This window comes from Agrilus planipennis, unplaced genomic scaffold (assembly GCF_000699045.2).
Source record: "Agrilus planipennis isolate EAB-ADULT unplaced genomic scaffold, Apla_2.0 scaffold250, whole genome shotgun sequence".
Lineage (NCBI taxonomy): Eukaryota > Metazoa > Arthropoda > Insecta > Coleoptera > Buprestidae > Agrilus > Agrilus planipennis.
The window spans coordinates 68,742-92,819 of record NW_020438989.1 but is presented as its reverse complement, the minus strand read 5'-3'; the positions used below and the strand labels follow the sequence as shown (position 1 = coordinate 92,819).

At 34.2% G+C, this 24,078-nt stretch overlaps 1 protein-coding gene and 1 long non-coding RNA gene across 2 annotated transcripts in view; both read left to right on the top strand.

The window, feature by feature from the left end:
- Nucleotides 1-13,343: 13,343 nt before the first annotated feature.
- LOC108740585 overlaps nucleotides 13,344-24,078 on the top strand; it is a 28,463-nt gene continuing 17,728 nt past the window's right edge. The window contains exons 1-7 of the mRNA XM_025975672.1: nucleotides 13,344-13,628; nucleotides 13,880-14,001; nucleotides 14,058-14,183; nucleotides 14,799-16,423; nucleotides 18,214-18,377; nucleotides 18,461-18,801; nucleotides 21,875-21,951. Coding sequence (XP_025831457.1) covers nucleotides 13,887-14,001; nucleotides 14,058-14,183; nucleotides 14,799-16,423; nucleotides 18,214-18,377; nucleotides 18,461-18,801; nucleotides 21,875-21,951 — 2,448 coding nt within the window. The 5' untranslated portion in view covers nucleotides 13,344-13,628; nucleotides 13,880-13,886. The remainder of the gene's footprint in view (nucleotides 13,629-13,879; nucleotides 14,002-14,057; nucleotides 14,184-14,798; nucleotides 16,424-18,213; nucleotides 18,378-18,460; nucleotides 18,802-21,874; nucleotides 21,952-24,078) is intronic.
- LOC112904764 lies at nucleotides 23,301-24,078 on the top strand. Its single transcript, XR_003231335.1, has 3 exons — nucleotides 23,301-23,585; nucleotides 23,837-23,958; nucleotides 24,015-24,078. It is a non-coding gene; the product is annotated as an uncharacterized LOC112904764 (long non-coding RNA).

Here is a 24,078-nt window from a genome sequence, read left to right as displayed (position 1 = left end):
GATTGCAGATTCTCGTCTCTTTCACTTTTTGGAAAATTGCATTTTTCCATTATATAGGGTTGTTCGGAAAGTCATTTCATTTTTTCCCGACAGAGGATTTAATTGTATTATTTTGGACCCAACTTCACATTTAAGCCGTATAATTTTTATATGCTTTGAGAGCTCATATAGCAAGGCTTGTGTGTGAAAAATTCCAATTAATTCCACGCAGTAGTTTTTGGTTGGTGCCCTTTTAAATATGGAGAGCGATAAGCAGCATTTTCGACATATCTTACTGTTTTACTACAGAAAGGGTAAAAATGCTGTTCAAGCCAGAAAGAAATTGACTGATGTGTATGGAGAAGGTGTGTTGACAGTACGCCAGTGCCAGAACTGGTTCGCTAAATTTCGATCCGGCAATTTTGATGTCGAAGATGCACCACGTTCGGGAAGGCCGGTTGAAGCTGATAAAGACGCGATAAAGGCATTAGTTGATGTGAACCGGCGAATAACAACACGTGAGATCGGATTGAGGTTAAATTTATCAAATTCAACAGTTTATGACCACTTGAAAGGCCTGGGATTATCCTCGAAGCTCGATGTATGGGTTCCCCATGTTCTCACAGAGAGAAATCTGTGTCGCCGCATTGACGTCTGCGATTCGCTTCTCAAACGTCACGAAAATGATCCGTTTTTGAAGCGCATCATCACTGGGGACGAAAAATGGGTTGTATACAACAACGTCAAACGCAAGAGGTCATGGAGCAAAAAAGATGAACCGGCTCAAACCATTTCCAAAGCCGATATTCACCAAAAAAAGGTGATGCTGTCTGTTTGGTGGGATTTTAAAGGAATCGTTTTTTTTTTTGCTTTTACCGGATAACACAACGATTAATTCGGAAGTCTACTGTCATCAGCTGGACAAACTGAATGATGCACTTCAACAGAAAAGGTCAGAACTAATCAACAGGAAAGGTGTAGTGTTTCACCAAGACAACGCGAGACCTCACACAAGTTTGGTCACTCGCCAAAAGCTTTTACAGCTTGAATGGGATACAATGCTACACCCACCATATTCTCCAGACCTGGCACCATCGGATTATTATTTGTTCCGGTCACTCCAAAATTTTTTAGACGGTAAAACCTTCACCTCAAATGAGGAGGTCAAAAACCTCCTCGATCAGTTTTTTGCCAGCAAAGACCAAAAATTTTATGAGCGTGGAATTATGCTACTACCAGAAAGATGGCAAAAGGTGTTGGACCAGAACGGTCAATATATAATTTAATAAAGTATTTGTTTATTATACGAAAACCGTCTTTCATTTCCACAAAAAAAAAACAAATGACTTTCCGAACGACCCTATGTATTAAATGATAGGCCATCAAAAATGACAACTTAAATTGGAACTGTAAACAAATAATTATTTTTTATTACTGCTGCTGTATATGTTCAAAAACATTTATTGAATTTAGACAGAAAAACAAAGTAAAACTTCAGTATCACAATTTTATCGCAAACTGGAGCGTCACCTGTGAGCAGCTCCTGGGGGAGAGGAAAACTTTTACCCACTGTAACCTAATGTCACAGAAGCTTAGGTCAGATTATAGTATGAAAAAGTTTTTCCCTGGGGGGCTTTTCCTACCCCCTCATATATGTGAAGCTCCAAATACAGTATTTGCCGTCGTAGTTTTACGACCAGTTCCAATCAGTGACTGTTAAACTCCCAAACTTTACATCCCTAATAACTATTTCTTTACAAAAAATTGTTTAAAACACTTCCCCCCTCCGTTTTTTTTTACAATTGGATCTTTTTCTGGAGCTATGACCCCACGGACGGACAAATAGGCAATGTTTTAAACTCATTGAACTATTCACTTTGGTTTCGGGAATCAAAATTCTATTATTTATTTACACATCTAATTAAAAGAAATAGGAAACTTTTTCAATTATAAAATACTACATCCTGCTTCCTTTAGATATTGGTTACGGCACTTCCCGTAACACGGTCTCCATAATTACCTCCATTGAAACAATAGAAACGTTTGTGCTTATTACAATCGAACTGATGATTTACGATACATAATTGCTAGCTTAACGAACCTAAAATGATATATATTATTTTATGTATCGTATGTGTTCATATTTTCATCAAAACTGAAGCGAAAGGAGTTGACAGCTGGAGCCTACATTGATCTAATATTGATTCCGTCACCCAAAATTAGTGTTTATTGAACAGTAATGTATTTTATTTACACTTAAATTCTTACGGTTTATAACTCTAGTGAAGTATACTTCATTTACTTTCTGTAGCGATGTGCCCCTTCCAATGTCTTCGATGCGCGCTGGCAAAATAGTAGGTAGGGAGAAAAAGGCTCATTATACTCTCAACTCTTGTTCATTAAACATACTTTTTCATACAGTACCTGCCAAAAATTTTGTTCAATCATGAATAGTAGTGCGAGTCGAAAACAAGCGTTAAAGCCTTTAATATGTATTCAACTATAAATAAACATCTCGTTGATATTTTCAGTAGTAATTGGTACCAATAACAGCACATTTGAGCAATGCAATTGTAGTGGATAAAATGGTAATTTTTTCGTGCAGTACTGTAGAGATTATACGCTCCTCACCGGTTAAGAGTTTGGCCGAGAGTTGTCTCCTTCCTTTTCTGACTTAGTGCTATTCTTTTCTACCTTGCGCCGGTCAAACTGAAGGTCACATCTACTTCCTACTGAACTCATAAGTTTAAAACCTACTCATACTATCGGTCAAGTCACAGTCTGATCACGGTACGATAAAAAACCCCGAGTAAATAATTTCAATTGATTTTTATGAATTTTAAACATCCTGGGTCCAGGCCCCTCGAAAGCCGTCGCCGACTGTGTATTCGTGTTCAGTGAACTTCAAACCCCCTGATCTCATGTTCACAATGTTTGCAGACCGTCTCACGAATCTAATGCAGAAAACCGCATCTCGATCCGAGATTTCCTGCACAAAATTCGACTTCGATTTCCTCGACTGTTCGGTTTAATGCCAACGTTTCAGTCAATACGATCAGACCTAAATACGGCTTAAGAAAAGTACCGCGGTCAATTGACTGAACCGTGACTTACAACCATTCAATACAAAATGTACGTTACTATATTTTCATCATCATAAGGTCGTCAGTCCTAAAACTAGTTGGATACGCACTTCCACTCTTTCCTATCCTGAGCTAATCTTCGCATTTCCCCAAAACTAGAACAACCATCATCTGTAACTATTTACGAACAGTAATCTAATCTAGGTGTGCCTCTACTCCTGCTTCTGCCCCTAATAAGTCTCTGACTAGACCTTCACGCCTGAGAAAGTGTCCTATCAACCTATCTAATTCTTTCTAATGCCTCTTCATTTCTAACCTTCTCTATCCATAGTATCCTCATCATTCGTCTGTAACACCACATTTCGAACGTTTCTAACCTTTTCTTTTCCGCCGCGCCCACCGTCCATATTTCGCACCCGTACAGCACCGCGCTCCAAACGAATTCGAATTTCGAAATTAACCGTTCGCGAGCGTAGAAGTGACTTCTTTTTTTTAAAGGCGACTCTATTCTGCGCCATCCTCTGTTTTGTGAATACCGCTCCCATTTTATTTAAACTTTAACTCCTCCTTGCTAGATACTAATACTGCTATATTATCTGCAAATCTAAGCATACTAATTTTTAGTCCCTGTGTATCTATCCCTAAAGTTGTACTGTCTTTAATGATGTTGATCGCGTCTTCGATGTATAGATTAAAAAGTAGTGGTGACGATTCAAGACAAGATAATAGAAACTAAAAAGTATGAAAAATATCCATTAATAATATCAGACTTTTGTCTAGCATTTCGAGATTATAGAAAAGTTTACTTTTCCAATGATAAGTGAGTATATATTTACAATTCACCCGCTTCATTTATTATACGAGCCGCCACTGGTAATAGGCATTATTCATATCTATTTTTTTGTAATAGAAAACATTTCCTCCAAATATGCTCCACAAGCAGCCCACAAAAGAAATGCCGAGAAATATTGGTAACATTTTGCCAGTATAAAATCATTTACGTTCCTTACCTTCTTCAATTTTATGATTTTCTATTTATGGCAGCAGTTAATGAAAAAGTTAAAATTTGTGATTAAATGAAATAACGAAACAATAGAAAAAAAAAAATTTCGTAAGATAATAAATTATTTTTCTTACCTTTGAATTTCCCTTTGTAGAATGGCATCTGCAGATTTTTTGGAAAACATTCGTTTAGTTCTCGGTTTGGAAAAACTAAAAGCAATAAAGTAAAAACAACAGAATAAAGAAAAACATCGATGTGAGTAGGCAACAAAGAATAAATGACAAATAATTCCTGATATGAATATTAAACATAGATTATTATTTATTAACGCTCCCGAAATTAGTTGAAGTGTATTTTGTAACCTTATCACTACAGTAGATACATATAATTAATCGATTGCAGTTTAATAAATAAAGGTTAAAATCATCCGATTGGATAGGATAGAAACGATTGCGGTTATTAAACTTACATTCAAACAAAACTGGATAATCCACGGGATTGGATGGAACCGTTGGGCAACCTTATTTGATAATACAAAAGTTTATTTAAGTTGACTAAAAACTACAATTTCTATACTCCTTATAATAATTTCTTAGTCGATGTATATTATTACCTATTACTACTATTGTTATCATCATTACTACTATTATGACTATTGCTTTTCATGAGAATCATTTGAAGTCGGAGCCGCTCAAATTGTTTCTTCCTGGGCCTGTCAACTGTATCCCATACAACCCTGATGGCCCAGCTTGATTGAAATAATTTGTTCTAATTTTTATCATCATATAATAAAACATTACTACCCCTACGAATAATTACAAAAGAAAAACTGTGTATAATGCCGTTAATGAAGAGATACCGAGTCGAAATTTTAGAAAGTCCGGAGATCGTTGGAATAAGTCTGGAGACACCCATTTAATAAAAATATAAATGTTCATAAAAAAAGCGAATTCGTTTGAGATAATTAAAAAGTGATCAACCAATATATTAAGTAATTAATTTATTTAAACATTTTAAATAATTCAAACTCAAATTTTTAAAATAATAGCGTTCACTATCTCACTCTTTACTCAAAGATGTATATAATAATATAACAAAGTAAAATTTAAATTAATTTGCGGCGAAGCTGGAGTGTAATATAATATACAATAAATAATTACTGTATTTAATATTTAACACATATCATATACCAGCGGTTCCCAAATGGTGTTCCGCGGAACCCTAATGTTCCGTGGAAGGGTCACAGAGGTTTCTCAATATACGAAAAAATATACAAAATTCTGCGAAAAGCAATAATTCTGTATCTAACAATAAACGAGCATCTATTGAAACTCAAAGAGTCCTTGATGGATAGCCAATGATTGTGAGTACAGAATCCACTCGCAAATTAAACTAAATCATTAATGTTAACTGTCAAAGTACAAGAACTTGATCAATATTAAGAATTCATCCTCCTTAAAATTTAAATGACTTTTGGATCAAACTTAATGATAGATACCCTGCAAACGTTGAGAAGGTTCTTGTTTTCATTTATTTCAACTTCAGTTTACAAATTTTTACGTTTACATTAAAAACAAATATTCAAAACTAGAGTGGATACCACTCCGGATACTCGAATTGAATTGTCGGACATTAAATTTTAAGCAAAAGTTTGCACATTAAATATATAAGTACAATAAAGATTTTGAATTCAAAATTCAATTTGAACAACATATACACAATAAGCTGCCATTAGTCACACATAAAACTATCATCACTTTACTTTTTTGTCGAAATGGGGTTCCGTAGCAACCAAAATTGGGAACCGCTGCCATGTACCAATCCTTAGTAGTAATTCGTACATTATTGTTTCGCATGATATTTAAAGGAAGGAGCTGATTGAGTTCCAATATCGCATCATTCTGACTACAAGACAAGTTTGTGACCATAAGGCTGCTGTGCAAAGTTTGATCTAATAACAGGTGTTTCATGAATAATTTTCGGATTCATGAGAGTGTAAAGAGATACATAAGAATTGAGCTGCTAATGTAACTATTTAACAAATTGAATGTAAAAAGTGTATCGGTATAATTGAAAATCGACCTAATTGTAAATATTTTAAGAGTTTTTGAGATACTATCTGAATAATTATGATTAAAAGGCTGCATTGGGTTTCCTATCTTATAAAAGATTGTTACAATAAGGACAATTAGTAGTGTGATAGTGCATTCTAGTAGGGTTCTTATCCAACCGTCAGTTGATAGTGAGTTACATTACCAATGCATTTCGTATAATTCGAACTACTCCCGGTATCTGGGCCAAAATTCGCCGCTGTCAGGGTCGCATTGAGCGAATGGAGGGCAATTCCAACATTTTTTATAAAAGGTATGCTTTTCTTTTTCACGTTTACTTTTTTTTACAAGGTGGAAGTACATTCGGCTCCTACCCCGGCAGGTAGTTGTTACATCCAGACAAAACAAATTGTACGTTCAAATTTACAAAGACGATTTGCGAGCTCAATTGTCTCTGGATTGAAAAATTGTATAACACTTTTTTGTTATATTTTGTGTCATGAAGCCATGGTTTTCTTTAATTATTATAAATGGGACACCCTGTATATACATATATAAAGAATCAGTGTACGTTTGTGTACATTTACGCTATGCCTTATCAGTATGAAAAATTAAGGGTGGAAAAGGTACATGGAAAAAATGCCGCCTCGCGCCACCCTGTGATATAGATGAACAGGAGACTATTGTGTAACGTGGCGTCGCTATCTGATGTGGTGGACCACGACCAATCTAGCAGTTCAGACAGTAGTTGTTGAGGAAGGTGCGAATGGCAACAGAAAAATGTAGTCGAGCACCATCGTGCATAAACTACATGTCATGTCCCTACCAATAATTGAAGGGAGCAAGCCATTAAACAGGGTGTCTTCCAGAAATTCCAGAGAGATTCGAGAATTTAAACGGACAGGAAGAATATAAGGATCAATGAATCTGTTATCGCACACACCTGCCCATAGTTCATCGAAGAGCGATGTTGGAAATGGTTTTGTCGCACAAACTGCGGTCTGCGAAGGATTCGTCAAAAAAAAAAAACATCTACAAAAGTGCCGCTGGCTCGAGCTTCCAACAATTCCTGCACTTTTCAGTAATAGTAACGGTAATTTTCAAACTCGTGAAGAAAGAAAAGTGACAGATACGCTAGCTCCAAAACGTGCAACCTTTTAAATCTAACTCTAAGAAGTCATTCAATGGAAGTATGCATTTATGTGTGGATGAATAAGTTATTGGACCAGTTATTCAGAATAACTGGTCCAATTTCGTGGAAAAGATCCGTTTCGAGTTTACATGAAAAGTAAACCCGACAAATATGGAATTAAAGTTTGGGCTCTTGCGGATTGTGAAACAGCCTACACAGTAAACATGCAGGTAACAATTTTGTAAAAAAAAAATTAACCGTGTTTACATTTTTTGTTTTTATTGTCGGCAAAGAATGAGGCAGTCCAGAAAAAGGTTAAGGTCAAAGGGTCGTTCACGATATGGTTAGTTAACTAGGACAAGAATACGGAATAACAATCGACAACTTTTTTACTAGCCTTGAATAGGCCGATAAGTTATTCAAGAAAAAACTTTCAGTATGCGGCACCCTACGCAAGAATAAGCCGTATACACTAAATGAATTACTTCCCGCCAGTTATAAAAAAAGAAATTTCCAATATGTTCACCTTTATGNATCGCTCTCCATATTTAAAAGGGCACCAACCAAAAACTACTGCGTAGAATTAATTGGAATTTTTCACACACAAGCCTTGCTATATGAGCTCTCAAAGCATATAAAAATTATACGGCTTAAATGTGAACTTGGGTGCAAATAAATACAATTAAATCCTCTGTCGGGAAAAAACGAAATGACTTTCCGAACAACCCTATAGCTTTAAATAAAACGGAAGAGGTATTGACAAAACATTACTGTACGAAAATAAATAAAAATAAAACAAAAATACTGGTATGCAGGGGAAGAAAAAGTAGGAAAAGAGCGAATATAAAGATAGGAAACGAAAGATGAGAAGAAATAGCTGATCTTCGGTATCTAGGAATTCATAAGTCAAGACGGAAGGAGTAATAGGAATATAAAGCAGAGGATAGCACAGGGTCGAGTTTATTAGACGGTTATTTCTAAGCTGGAGAAAGGAAGCGCCACTATCAAGTTTCTACCCCGATTCGAAAAAATCGTAGAAAACCAGAAACTGATTACATGCACTCATCAACGGGCGGCATAATCTTTTGAAAAACAACGTGCTGAAAGAAAATTCGTACCAATACCTTCAGCCACCTTTTCATATAAAAAATAATGTAAGATCAATTAATGCAATTTAAACCATTTGAAAGGTGTAACGCTTTGTTTAAATAAATAACAAAACGTTTTATGAGTAATTTTTACATAATGCAGAACGACAAAAAATGGACTATGATCGCAACTTGTCGGTCTAATATCAGCCGTTATTTTGTCGCATGATATTAAGGATGTTTGAGAAATATGTCAAAATGCTACGAAACAAATAAAAATTTGGAAGAACGTTCCTCGTTCAATTGTAAAACTCCTGTAAAAATTACAAATCGATTCACTGAACCGTTAAAAAGTTATTGAAATTTTAAAAAATTGTAATTTTACACGTCATTTTATGGAGATTCGTTAACCGAACAGATTAAATTTATTTTTGTTAACAGAAAAAAGCTACCAGAAATTTGAAACTTTTATAATAAGTAACTTGAAAGAGATACATAAGAATTGAGCTGCTAATGTAACTATTTAACAAATTGAATGTAAAAAGTGTATCGGTATAATTGAAAATCGACCTAATTGTAAATATTTTAAGAGTTTTTGAGATACTATCTGAATAATTATGATTAAAAGGCTGCATTGGGTTTCCTATCTTATAAAAGATTGTTACAATAAGGACAATTAGTAGTGTGATAGTGCATTCTAGTAGGGTTCTTATCCAACCGTCAGTTGATAGTGAGTTACATTACCAATGCATTTCGTATAATTCGAACTACTCCCGGTATCTGGGCCAAAATTCGCCGCTGTCAGGGTCGCATTGAGCGAATGGAGGGCAATTCCAACATTTTTTATAAAAGGTATGCTTTTCTTTTTCACGTTTACTTTTTTTTACAAGGTGGAAGTACATTCGGCTCCTACCCCGGCAGGTAGTTGTTACATCCAGACAAAACAAATTGTACGTTCAAATTTACAAAGACGATTTGCGAGCTCAATTGTCTCTGGATTGAAAAATTGTATAACACTTTTTTGTTATATTTTGTGTCATGAAGCCATGGTTTTCTTTAATTATTATAAATGGGACACCCTGTATATACATATATAAAGAATCAGTGTACGTTTGTGTACATTTACGCTATGCCTTATCAGTATGAAAAATTAAGGGTGGAAAAGGTACATGGAAAAAATGCCGCCTCGCGCCACCCTGTGATATAGATGAACAGGAGACTATTGTGTAACGTGGCGTCGCTATCTGATGTGGTGGACCACGACCAATCTAGCAGTTCAGACAGTAGTTGTTGAGGAAGGTGCGAATGGCAACAGAAAAATGTAGTCGAGCACCATCGTGCATAAACTACATGTCATGTCCCTACCAATAATTGAAGGGAGCAAGCCATTAAACAGGGTGTCTTCCAGAAATTCCAGAGAGATTCGAGAATTTAAACGGACAGGAAGAATATAAGGATCAATGAATCTGTTATCGCACACACCTGCCCATAGTTCATCGAAGAGCGATGTTGGAAATGGTTTTGTCGCACAAACTGCGGTCTGCGAAGGATTCGTCAAAAAAAAAAAACATCTACAAAAGTGCCGCTGGCTCGAGCTTCCAACAATTCCTGCACTTTTCAGTAATAGTAACGGTAATTTTCAAACTCGTGAAGAAAGAAAAGTGACAGATACGCTAGCTCCAAAACGTGCAACCTTTTAAATCTAACTCTAAGAAGTCATTCAATGGAAGTATGCATTTATGTGTGGATGAATAAGTTATTGGACCAGTTATTCAGAATAACTGGTCCAATTTCGTGGAAAAGATCCGTTTCGAGTTTACATGAAAAGTAAACCCGACAAATATGGAATTAAAGTTTGGGCTCTTGCGGATTGTGAAACAGCCTACACAGTAAACATGCAGGTAACAATTTTGTAAAAAAAAAATTAACCGTGTTTACATTTTTTGTTTTTATTGTCGGCAAAGAATGAGGCAGTCCAGAAAAAGGTTAAGGTCAAAGGGTCGTTCACGATATGGTTAGTTAACTAGGACAAGAATACGGAATAACAATCGACAACTTTTTTACTAGCCTTGAATAGGCCGATAAGTTATTCAAGAAAAAACTTTCAGTATGCGGCACCCTACGCAAGAATAAGCCGTATACACTAAATGAATTACTTCCCGCCAGTTATAAAAAAAGAAATTTCCAATATGTTCACCTTTATGGAAAATAAAACACTAGTATCCTATGTGACCACGGAAAATTCTGCTGTGATTTTTTTTGTCAATTGAGATGATAAAATAAGCGATTCTAGTGATTAGTACAAAACTGATATCATTTTATCGTATAATAAGCGGCAGACATAACTGATAAACTTGCCAAGGAATATTCCACCCAACGGAGAACCAACAGGTGACCGATGGTATTTTTTTATCATATGTTAAGCATTGCAGGTATCAATTTATATAAATTATGGACCCATTCGAACCCTGAATGGAAGAAAAATCGACTGGATAAAAAAAGAACGTTCCTGTTAGAATTAGGCCAACAACTGGTGAGAAGCAATATTAGTTCTTGTTTCAAATCAAAACATCCAACAAAATNAGGGATAGGTGGCTAAAAAAATCTTATATATAATTTTTAATTAGACAGTTATTAGAAGCAGAAACTCCAAGTTTTTAGTGGACTACCGCCAGTGACCCATAAAAAACGCATCAGGAAAGAGAGGCAATTAAAAAGTCGTATAAAAGGTCGTATAACATGCTGGAAACCCTGTAGTTACCCCCAGTTTTTAAAGGACTACCGTCAAATAACCCATCGAAGTGCATCCAGGAAAATGTCATAAAAGATCATATAACGTGCTAAGAGAACGTTTGGTAGCATTCATTTCCTTGTCCTCCCGAGCGGAAAGGCTGTAGCCGCCACGAGATTTTGGTGGACAACCCCGAAAAAGTCTATCGAAATACATCCAGGAAAGTGTAAAACGTCGTATAGCGTACTTATAGACGATATTTTATACCATCCATTTCTGGGTCCTCCTACGCGGAAAGACTGGAGTTACCCCAAATTTTTGAAAGACTACCACCAAGCAATTCCATTCAGGAAAATGTGGTAAAATGTCGTATAATGTGCTAAGATAACGTTTGGTAGGATCCATTTCCTTGTCCTCCTGAGTGAAAATGCTATAGCTACCACGAGATTTTGGTGGACTGTTGCTAACTAACCCATCAAAAGAAACGTCCATCGCAAAACGTCGTACAAAGACGACGTTTAGTGCCATCCATTCCCTTGTCCTCTTAAGCACAGAGGATGTAGTTACCACGAGATTTTGGTGGACTACCGCCAAGTAAACCTTCGAAGTGCATTCAGGGAAATGTCGTAAAACGTTTGGTAGCATCCATTTCCTTGTCCTTCTGAGCGGAGAGGCTATGGCTACCACGAGATTTTGGTGAATAATTCCCAACTGACCCATTGAAATGCATTCACGAAAGAGTCGCAAAACGGCGTATAGCGTGCTTAGACGACGTTTGATACTATCCATTTCTTCGCAATCCACGCGAAAAAACTGCAGCTACCCAAAGTTTTTGATAAACTACCGACAGGTAGCCCATCGAAATTGTCTTACCCTCCTAAGCATAGAGGATATTGTTACCACGAGATTGTGGGGGACCACCGTCAAGTAGCTCGTCGAAGTGCATTCAGAAAAATGTCGTTAAACGTCATATAGCGTGCTAAGGTGACTAATAGTAACATTCATTTCCTTGTCCTGAGCGGGGAGGCTGTAGCTGCCACGAACATTTGGTGGACTATTACCAACTAATCCATCAAAATGCATTCAGGAAAGAGTGGCAAAGTAATCCACCCGGAAAGACTACAGCCACCCCGAGTTTTTGAACGGCTACCGCCAAGTAACCTATCGAAAAACATTTAGGAAAGTGGCGCAAAACATCCATCCATTTCCTTCACCTTCTGAGCAAAGCTATCAAGAGATCTTAGCAAACAACCGCCAAGTAACCCGTCGAAATGCATTCTAGGAAGTGTGGATTAGATTTATAGACTTAAGGAACAGCTGATTATTTATAATTATTGCATGGACAAGTTCAGAGGACTCTATACATGATGTTAATATATTTGCACTATTCTAATTTGATATTATTTATTTAACTTCGCCTCGTAGAGACATACAAGATATCTGTACATAGTTTTGAGAAAAATAAAGTATAACTGATATAAACAAAAATTAAGACATATATAATATGTATCATCATATAGCGGGAAATAAATCACCTTTCGCACTCTAACCAATTTACTCTTTACTTAACACCACTACTATTAATTAATCACGCGCTTACTACTGCATCGACCACTAAATCTCATTCGCTCTTTTTATTTCGCCTTCTGTTCTAAAAATATTGTAAAATGTAGATTCTAGAGAATCCGGTATTCTTTGCTACTAACGTAATCTAGGCAATCCATTATAGGACTCTTAATGTTTCTTCACGTATGGTGGGTTGCCTACACATGACAGTATCATCGTTTCTTCTAAAAGGGGCGGAAATCGATAAAAGGTTGGTAATATCTGCGTTAGTATATTATATTACTCACTTAAACAAGAAAAATAAATCATGTGTCTCAGAACGCATATTAGTTTCCTCTTCTGATGAGTATGTTGGTTTTCACCACCCTTGGACAGGAAGTGAAAATTTCTTAAGTCAGTAATTAGTAAGTAATAGATACATTATATTAGGTTAGGTTAATATTGAGGGTGGGCCAATCGTTTGCGTTTATTTAAAAAAGAATTTCAAAAGCATAAAAAATATTTCCGAAACAAATATTTTGCCTTTTAACATCTTTTCATGTTTTTAATACACAATTTTTAATTTACTTATAAATTAATAAAAAAGGTATCGTATTAATTTACTTGAACGTTACTATATACGTAGGGATTTTCATTTTACAAGAGTGTTATAAGACCATAGATAATACCATAAATTACAGTGATATGACCTATCTATGGATAATGACGTCGCTTCTGCGCTTGCAAAATGGCTGCGTCGTGTTTTTCTTAGTGAAATCATATGAAATAGCCGTTTTATAGTGAAATTTACGATCATAATTTATTAATTTATTGTTTTAATAAATTTATCTCGGACGTAGTGACCATGTAAATCATTTAAAGTGTTAAGAAAGGAACATTAAATGTTAACTGGTGCAACTGAACATTGATTATTCGTTTGGCGTTTCACCTAACAGGAACCCGCCACGATTTACCAGATAGATAATAACCCAGTTAATACATTATTTCTAATTTAGGTATAGATATATAAATATTTGTAAATAAATAAATAACTAGCACAAATTTAGTAGTGTTTTTGCCTTATGTACCGTACAGTTTACTGAACGTGTGGTTATATTAACGAAAAGATAAATAACCTCAATTCACCTCAAAACGCTAAAAATTAAATTTTACCTTTGAATAAATCTTTTTAAATCATCCAATCATTTCTATATTAAAGTTGATATAACCACCTAATAAATAATAGTAATCAAAGGTTTTGTTTCAGTTACAGCATGTCAAACAGTGTTGTTAAGGTTACTGAATTGCCAACAAATGAGGGTTTATTTGTTCTTAAAGGAAAAGACGGAGTTATAATGCCAGATCGAGAAACATTAGAAAAATATTTGAGTAAGTAGGTAGTAATTATATGACAGTTACCATCTTTTGAATGTAAAAAATTCTAGGTGGACGAAAACAAGAAACTGAAATAAACTTAATTTGTATTAATGAGGCTTATGGAAACAATATTGAGGCAACAATGGAGCCTCTTATTTATGATCCTAATAACACTGAAGATATGCTAGAAGAAAGTAAGTTTTAAAATAAGTATTTTTATTTATTTTTTGTCAAATAATAATTGGTATTTTACATTAACCTTCAACTCACTATTTTGTGCTGTCTTATCTTATTTTGGAATAATTATAAACATGTTAAGTAACTATTTATGAAGAGGTGTGAAAAACAGTTTATAACATTTTAGCCTGACAGGTATTTGATATTTCCTATATTCACTGTTCAATAAATTTATTTTTAATATTTGACAGGTTCTAATTTGTCATTCTTTAACTTGTCTGAGTATTTAATAAAACAATATACTGTAAAAAGTATATTTCAAATTTTACCAAAATCAGAAATATTGTCAGATAGTGTATTAAATAAATATCATATTTCAGGTATGAAAATGGAAACAAGTTGCGAAGTTTTGAAGTAAATACTTGTAAAGTGAAAGAATTTAAAAAGAAGCACTTGTTATTAAAAAAATATTACTGTTTATTACGAGATTTATTAATAAATGAATGTTATTTAAATTTTTATGTTATTTTCTTAATCATAGAATATGTTGATAATCTCAGTTATTTCTGTCATATTTGAAAATGTACAATTACTTTTAGTATATACTAATTTTAATTATTGAAATGTTCTAGTTGTGCCATCAGAAATGGATGAAAATGAGAAGTCCCTGCAACAAAACTTGTTATACTTCCGTTTGGATCATGATTATACGTTGCTGGAATCTCCAAAACAAACAAGTCCTGAACATTTGGAAGAAACAGATGAACTGGCTCAAACGTTAAGTATTTTAGAAGGTTGCAGTGTAGCTTCTCCACCTCCACTAGTGCAAAGGCAGCAGGAACCTGTTTCAAAACCAGTCGTAAATATAGTAAAGCAACAACCTACCCTTCTTCATATGCAACAGGCTACTAAAGCAAAAGTGAAAAGAGTAGTAGAAGACAAAAAATCTGCCACTGAATTGACTTCTAAACAGCAAAGTACAAAATCTATTTCAAGGAAATCTCCTAAGCAAACGCAACTAGATTCACAAGGTAAAAGTGATGAAGAAAGTGCAGATGATGAAGATTTTACATTGGAGTCTGAAGAATCTGATGATGAAGACGACGAAAATGACTCCGATTTTGAATTGGATGATTCCACAAAAGTTAAACTATCCAAAAGAACAAGAGGACGACGGAAAAGAGATGGCACTGCTTTGGTTGAGGATAAGAAACAAAAAGCTGGAAGAATTCACAAGATTCAAGCTAAGTCACTTACAAAACAAGTTACGTCACCTGTTGAAAAAGAATTAGAGCAGATTAAATCAGTTGAGAAACCTCCTGAAGCTGCATCAGAACAAAGAACTCCTGAAAAGAAACCTATCAAAAAGGAAAAGAAAGTTCCCAAGCCATTACCCGATGATTTTGCGCTATTTTCAACTCCTGATATTATTCGAAGAGTTGGGGGAAAACACGAAACTTCCACTTCTACACCCACAACTCCTATAGTAGATTCATCCATCAATACACCTAAACCAGCAAAAATTACTGCTGAAGCACGGACAAAATCGTTTTCAGAACGTTCTTCAATTGAAGGCAAAGTTAAGAGACCAAGTACTGACTCAAAATTGTTGCCAAACGAAAAAGTAAATATTAAACCTAAAACTAACATTGAAGATAAAAATAAAGACAGGAGAATGAGTTTAGATACCAAATCCTCTCATCCTGCAGACAGAAGACTCAGTTTAAATTTGGACTCGAAAAAAACATCAAATCAAGGAAATCTTGCAAAGCCTCTTGTTAAGACAAGTTCTGCACAATTCATAAATAGAAATGATCAAGTAATTATACAAAGTGTTGACGAATCTGCTGGAAGCAGTTCCAGTGAAAACATTTCTGGTCAAATGGATGCGATGCCCAGTGTAGAAGATATTCGTGCTATGATTCAGAATGAGGATACCAAAACTTACTCAAACAGCCTTGTTATTCCAGATCCCGTTCCAAACGGACAGCCACAACAGGCAAATGTTGATCAAAATTCTATAAATCTAGAAGGAAGTGGTTTGGATATTGATCCCCTTTTGGAAAATATTAACTCCGATTTGATATCAGAAGATATTCTATATCAAGTTGCTCAGTCGCTTGCTGACAACACTGAATTACAAAACGCAATTGATAAATCATTAAACGATGGTAATTTAGTACTTGATCCCAATGTTCAACAGGCTATTGCACAAACCCAAAATGTGGGATCTCATCTAGAAACACATCAAAAAAATGTAAGTTATTTTTTTAAGTTAGTGACATTTTTTAACTCAATATGGTTATGTAATGTATTGTCAAGGTGACATTGTTTTAATTTTATTTTTTTACAGTTTAATTACTTTGTTTACATTTTCAAACTGCTTATAGAAGTTGTCTATTAAGCAACGTTTTATATATGACTGGCAACTCACAGATGTATTGATTTATATTTAACATTTACATTACTTTTAAATATGTTCAAAAAAAGGTGTGTCTGTTAATGAGAGCGCTATGTTCTCGGTAGCTTTGATTAAATAGTCTTTAGGTTTGGTAAAGAATTTTATATACATTTCTAAAGTATAAATTACATTAATTTCAGAACAGAAAACGAAACAGTGTATAGTAAATATTCTACCGTCAAAATAATTTTATTTGTGCTGTAAGAATAATCCTTAGAGCATAAATACCTACAGACAACATCCTAAAGTACAGTACTACATTGGTGAATATGTGGCACCATTCTGTCTCGTTTTAACGCGGTCTGATTGACATTCCCTTTCTAACAACTTTGTACTGTCGGCTACGCTAATGATTAAAACGCACGTTTATTTTGGATTGTATATTACATGTAAAAAATGCAAATACAATTGCAATATAAAAAAGCGGTACAGTTACACAGATTAACATCCCAGATTATGTTTACATATGCATAACTATGATAATATTCTATAATGTAGTCTGCTTAACAAATCAATCATTAAAATAACACAAAATTTTTTGTATTTTCTATTATAACACATTCAGTTTTTATATATAATAAGCCATAATTAAGTATTTTAATTATGGTAGTTCTTGTTTTCCTCGATGCAGTGGGGACTTGAGCTTTGTATAAGTACGTGTGTGTGAAAATATACAGAGATACTCGTCTGAGGAATACGTGCTAATCAAGCCGCATTAGGAATGATGCCCCACATTTCCTATCTCTATTGCACCACCGTACTATTCTACTGTCTCCAGCTATTTATGCTATAGGGTTTAACCGCATAGTAGAAAAAAAAATAGTTTCACATTTACAAGTTTCTAAAAGAAAAAAAAACCTTAAAAGTATATACATAAAGTTCTCAAAGTTAAGCGCTTGACTTTTTAGAAAATTGTGTTTTCGTCAACTGCAACAAAATTGTGTAACGGTAATGAAAAAAGAGAAATTCGTGTAAATAAACACAAATGTTTGTAAAAGAGCCCGCAAATACGACAACAAGATATGTACAGTCAAGCTTCGATAATTGAAACCACAAGTTCGAGTTTTAAGGTGTCAAGTTATTAAAAAGTATAGCTGTATAAACATATAAAGACTACCCCCAGCGATTTTTTAATACCCATACAATTAATAGTTAAAATAAAAACTTCTGAAAATTTTGGCTTACTAACCTCAAAATTTACGGTACAATATGAAAAAACGTGTTTTTTATTTCATTGTCATTGTTACCCTCCATATTTTTTTTAGTATTTTTGGCGCCATTTTTAAATATTCGAATGTCAATCACTATTAAGTTATAAGAATGCTTTTTATTTGCAACTATCTAATAAAATTTTTAATTTAATCTGGTTTATGCAACAGTAAAAAATGAAATTGATATTTTTCGGATACCGGCCACTATCAATAATATTTCTTAATATTAAAAAAGTATATATAACTATGTAGTTATTTATATCTGTAAACAAAGCTATAAAGTTAATTCTTATTTATACAATCTTTAGAACTGAAATGATTATTCTTATTTGAAAAGGTAAATGTTAATTAATTGCTAATGTTTAAATATTACAGATAAATACACCTAAAGCGTCAATAGTACCAAACACTTCGAAAGGTACTCAGATCGTGAGACCTGATGGAAGAGTTGTTATTATTCCACCAATCGAAAGACCAGCAACCAGAAGTAGAAATCGAAAACAACAACAAAGTCCTGAGGTTTCAAAAGCAACGCCAAAGTATGATTTCTCCTTTTTTTTTTAACTTTTTTCGCTAATAGGTAACTATGCATTTATGATTATATAATTGTTAACTTTTTTAGAGTTGTTCACAAGCCATTAGATGAAGAACACGTATCAGGAAACGAGTTGGACAGTTCAGATGCCGAAGCAGAGCAGGAAGAGGAGGAGGAGGAAGAAGAAGACGATAGATCCGATGATGATCCTGATAAATTATGGTGCATTTGCAATCAGCCGCATAATAATCGTTTCATGATATGTTGTGACCAGTGTGAAGAATGGTATCATGGAAAATGTGTCAATGTTACAAAAGCCATGGGACAACTTATGGAGCAAGAAGGCAGAGAATGGATTTGTGTTTACTGTAAGGTAAGTAAAAATAAAGTGAATGCATTATGTCATCACTTTTTATTACTACATTTAAGTTAAAAATGTAGCAATTTAAGAGTTATTGTATTATTTACTGAAAGCGTAATAGTTAGTTATTTCCCTTTTTTACCATACACTTAAGTTGGCAGCATATGGGAAACGTTTCTGAAGTGAAACTTCTTTACACACGGTAGGGTAAGTTCGTTTCATGCGAGTTGCTATGTAACGAAACCATGCAACGGATGTCCCCCCTCTACTTGGTCACGTAGTCGAGTTCGTAATGGGAATCGCTTGAGCCATGAGCGTGCTTCAATGCAAGTTTCGTTACAGGCAACTCCTGCATGTATAGTGTAAAATTTCAATTCATATTGTACAAATAACACCTTTAAACCAATTNAAAGTTTTAATTATTATTTAAACATATTAAAAAGTTTTATGCTCATTATTAATAGAGATTGAAACTAAATATTTTTTTGTTTCGAAGTTGAAATCAAGGCATATTCACTGCCAAAAGTCAGTTGAAAATCTCGTTTTTACTTGATAATATTTATAATTGTCTGAAATAAATGCAATTTTAAAGTTTTAATTATTATTTAAACATATTAAAAAGTTTTATGCTCATTATTAATAGAGATTGAAACTAAATATTTTTTTGTTTCGAAGTTGAAATTAAGGCATATTCACTGCCAAAAGTCAGTTAAAAGTCTTCCATACTATTCGTTATTTCTTATTTTATTCAAAGTTTTCGCTTAAATTCCAATTTTTCTCCCAAAGCGTATACTTTTATTTTTAGTATGGATAGTATTGATTTACCTCATGATATGCTGCAAAACCTAATTAACCACGAATTTCTAATTTTATGTACTCTTGTCTCCGATTGTACCTAACATTCTTAAGCCAACAACGAAACAAGTTACCTACAACATGCCGTTGCTTTTGTTACGAGATTATTGGCGACAATATTTTCGGGGTTGTAATATTTAAGACACTTAAATGTACCTAAACGTCGTTCCACGTGAAATTGCAATAAAAATATCAGAAACGGAAAATCGCATTGGAATCGCAGTCGTCTGAAATAGTCCTAACTCGTAAAATATTAATATTTTTCCAATAAAAAGCAGACAAAAAGAGATAACATGTTCTTTATTTATTATGTAATCTCCAACCGATGTTTCGCCTTTCTAGTCCAAAACTTGGGCATAACAAATAAAGAACATTTCTTCCCTTTTTGGCTGCTTTTTATTGAAAAAATGTTAATATTATCATTGGGGAAGATAGTACAAAGGCGTAAAATATTGATTCTAGAAAGGAAACCATGAAAGACTGTGTATTTCTTAATAACCAACATTTCTTCTGATTTTCTTCCTATGACTTTAAACGTTATACTACCTACTTATCTCACAAATTAGATTATAAAATAATTGTACTGATTTTTAAAAAAAAAAACTTATTGGGATATCTATCAGTCCATCATATTCAAAATCTGTGGTGAGAGACACCGAATGGTTGATGCTACCCCAAACTAAATGAAAGTATATTTTAGGAAACTGTAAAATAATAAAGTGGTATATGCTGGGAGTTAAGAACATTTGCAAACAATAAAACCAAATAAGAAATTTTCATAGAAGAGAAAGATAACAGTAAAATCATTCTTATTTATAATATCGATTTCATCCAATTTATAATAGTAAGTGCGTACTTATTTAAACTTTAAAAAACTTACCTCTTTTTTGTGATTTTATTATTCATCTTCTGGAAGCCAAAACACAACACAATGCACACTCTCACGAATTACCAGTAACTATATTTTGAACAAAAGTAATAATGTATAATGTATTCTTTTGAAACGTAAGGAACTGCCATAGGCAAACAAATCAATCGGTTCTTCATAGGAAACATAAACGTGACATCCTGTTTCGACTCAATAATTAAAATTCTAGCTGCTTTGTTTTAATAAGTCCCACAAAATATTTATTTATTACCTGCTCGATAATATTTTTAATAGTACATATAATGGAAAGTATTCTTAAGGAATTTTAATAAATAAAAAAATAATTACTTAGCTATCGTACAATATTACGATAACTGGTTTAAAGAAAAATTCGAATTTTCTTTTTTTTTTAATACAAGAGGGATAGGTGGCTAAAAAAATCTTATATATAATTTTTAATTAGACAGTTATTAGAAGCAGAAACTCCAAGTTTTTAGTGGACTACCGCCAGTGACCCATAAAAAACGCATCAGGAAAGAGAGGCAATTAAAAAGTCGTATAAAAGGTCGTATAACATGCTGGAAACCCTGTAGTTACCCCCAGTTTTTAAAGGACTACCGTCAAATAACCCATCGAAGTGCATCCAGGAAAATGTCATAAAAGATCATATAACGTGCTAAGAGAACGTTTGGTAGCATTCATTTCCTTGTCCTCCCGAGCGGAAAGGCTGTAGCCGCCACGAGATTTTGGTGGACAACCCCGAAAAAGTCTATCGAAATACATCCAGGAAAGTGTAAAACGTCGTATAGCGTACTTATAGACGATATTTTATACCATCCATTTCTGGGTCCTCCTACGCGGAAAGACTGGAGTTACCCCAAATTTTTGAAAGACTACCACCAAGCAATTCCATTCAGGAAAATGTGGTAAAATGTCGTATAATGTGCTAAGATAACGTTTGGTAGGATCCATTTCCTTGTCCTCCTGAGTGAAAATGCTATAGCTACCACGAGATTTTGGTGGACTGTTGCTAACTAACCCATCAAAAGAAACGTCCATCGCAAAACGTCGTACAAAGACGACGTTTAGTGCCATCCATTCCCTTGTCCTCTTAAGCACAGAGGATGTAGTTACCACGAGATTTTGGTGGACTACCGCCAAGTAAACCTTCGAAGTGCATTCAGGGAAATGTCGTAAAACGTTTGGTAGCATCCATTTCCTTGTCCTTCTGAGCGGAGAGGCTATGGCTACCACGAGATTTTGGTGAATAATTCCCAACTGACCCATTGAAATGCATTCACGAAAGAGTCGCAAAACGGCGTATAGCGTGCTTAGACGACGTTTGATACTATCCATTTCTTCGCAATCCACGCGAAAAAACTGCAGCTACCCAAAGTTTTTGATAAACTACCGACAGGTAGCCCATCGAAATTGTCTTACCCTCCTAAGCATAGAGGATATTGTTACCACGAGATTGTGGGGGACCACCGTCAAGTAGCTCGTCGAAGTGCATTCAGAAAAATGTCGTTAAACGTCATATAGCGTGCTAAGGTGACTAATAGTAACATTCATTTCCTTGTCCTGAGCGGGGAGGCTGTAGCTGCCACGAACATTTGGTGGACTATTACCAACTAATCCATCAAAATGCATTCAGGAAAGAGTGGCAAAGTAATCCACCCGGAAAGACTACAGCCACCCCGAGTTTTTGAACGGCTACCGCCAAGTAACCTATCGAAAAACATTTAGGAAAGTGGCGCAAAACATCCATCCATTTCCTTCACCTTCTGAGCAAAGCTATCAAGAGATCTTAGCAAACAACCGCCAAGTAACCCGTCGAAATGCATTCTAGGAAGTGTGGATTAGATTTATAGACTTAAGGAACAGCTGATTATTTATAATTATTGCATGGACAAGTTCAGAGGACTCTATACATGATGTTAATATATTTGCACTATTCTAATTTGATATTATTTATTTAACTTCGCCTCGTAGAGACATACAAGATATCTGTACATAGTTTTGAGAAAAATAAAGTATAACTGATATAAACAAAAATTAAGACATATATAATATGTATCATCATATAGCGGGAAATAAATCACCTTTCGCACTCTAACCAATTTACTCTTTACTTAACACCACTACTATTAATTAATCACGCGCTTACTACTGCATCGACCACTAAATCTCATTCGCTCTTTTTATTTCGCCTTCTGTTCTAAAAATATTGTAAAATGTAGATTCTAGAGAATCCGGTATTCTTTGCTACTAACGTAATCTAGGCAATCCATTATAGGACTCTTAATGTTTCTTCACGTATGGTGGGTTGCCTACACATGACAGTATCATCGTTTCTTCTAAAAGGGGCGGAAATCGATAAAAGGTTGGTAATATCTGCGTTAGTATATTATATTACTCACTTAAACAAGAAAAATAAATCATGTGTCTCAGAACGCATATTAGTTTCCTCTTCTGATGAGTATGTTGGTTTTCACCACCCTTGGACAGGAAGTGAAAATTTCTTAAGTCAGTAATTAGTAAGTAATAGATACATTATATTAGGTTAGGTTAATATTGAGGGTGGGCCAATCGTTTGCGTTTATTTAAAAAAGAATTTCAAAAGCATAAAAAATATTTCCGAAACAAATATTTTGCCTTTTAACATCTTTTCATGTTTTTAATACACAATTTTTAATTTACTTATAAATTAATAAAAAAGGTATCGTATTAATTTACTTGAACGTTACTATATACGTAGGGATTTTCATTTTACAAGAGTGTTATAAGACCATAGATAATACCATAAATTACAGTGATATGACCTATCTATGGATAATGACGTCGCTTCTGCGCTTGCAAAATGGCTGCGTCGTGTTTTTCTTAGTGAAATCATATGAAATAGCCGTTTTATAGTGAAATTTACGATCATAATTTATTAATTTATTGTTTTAATAAATTTATCTCGGACGTAGTGACCATGTAAATCATTTAAAGTGTTAAGAAAGGAACATTAAATGTTAACTGGTGCAACTGAACATTGATTATTCGTTTGGCGTTTCACCTAACAGGAACCCGCCACGATTTACCAGATAGATAATAACCCAGTTAATACATTATTTCTAATTTAGGTATAGATATATAAATATTTGTAAATAAATAAATAACTAGCACAAATTTAGTAGTGTTTTTGCCTTATGTACCGTACAGTTTACTGAACGTGTGGTTATATTAACGAAAAGATAAATAACCTCAATTCACCTCAAAACGCTAAAAATTAAATTTTACCTTTGAATAAATCTTTTTAAATCATCCAATCATTTCTATATTAAAGTTGATATAACCACCTAATAAATAATAGTAATCAAAGGTTTTGTTTCAGTTACAGCATGTCAAACAGTGTTGTTAAGGTTACTGAATTGCCAACAAATGAGGGTTTATTTGTTCTTAAAGGAAAAGACGGAGTTATAATGCCAGATCGAGAAACATTAGAAAAATATTTGAGTAAGTAGGTAGTAATTATATGACAGTTACCATCTTTTGAATGTAAAAAATTCTAGGTGGACGAAAACAAGAAACTGAAATAAACTTAATTTGTATTAATGAGGCTTATGGAAACAATAT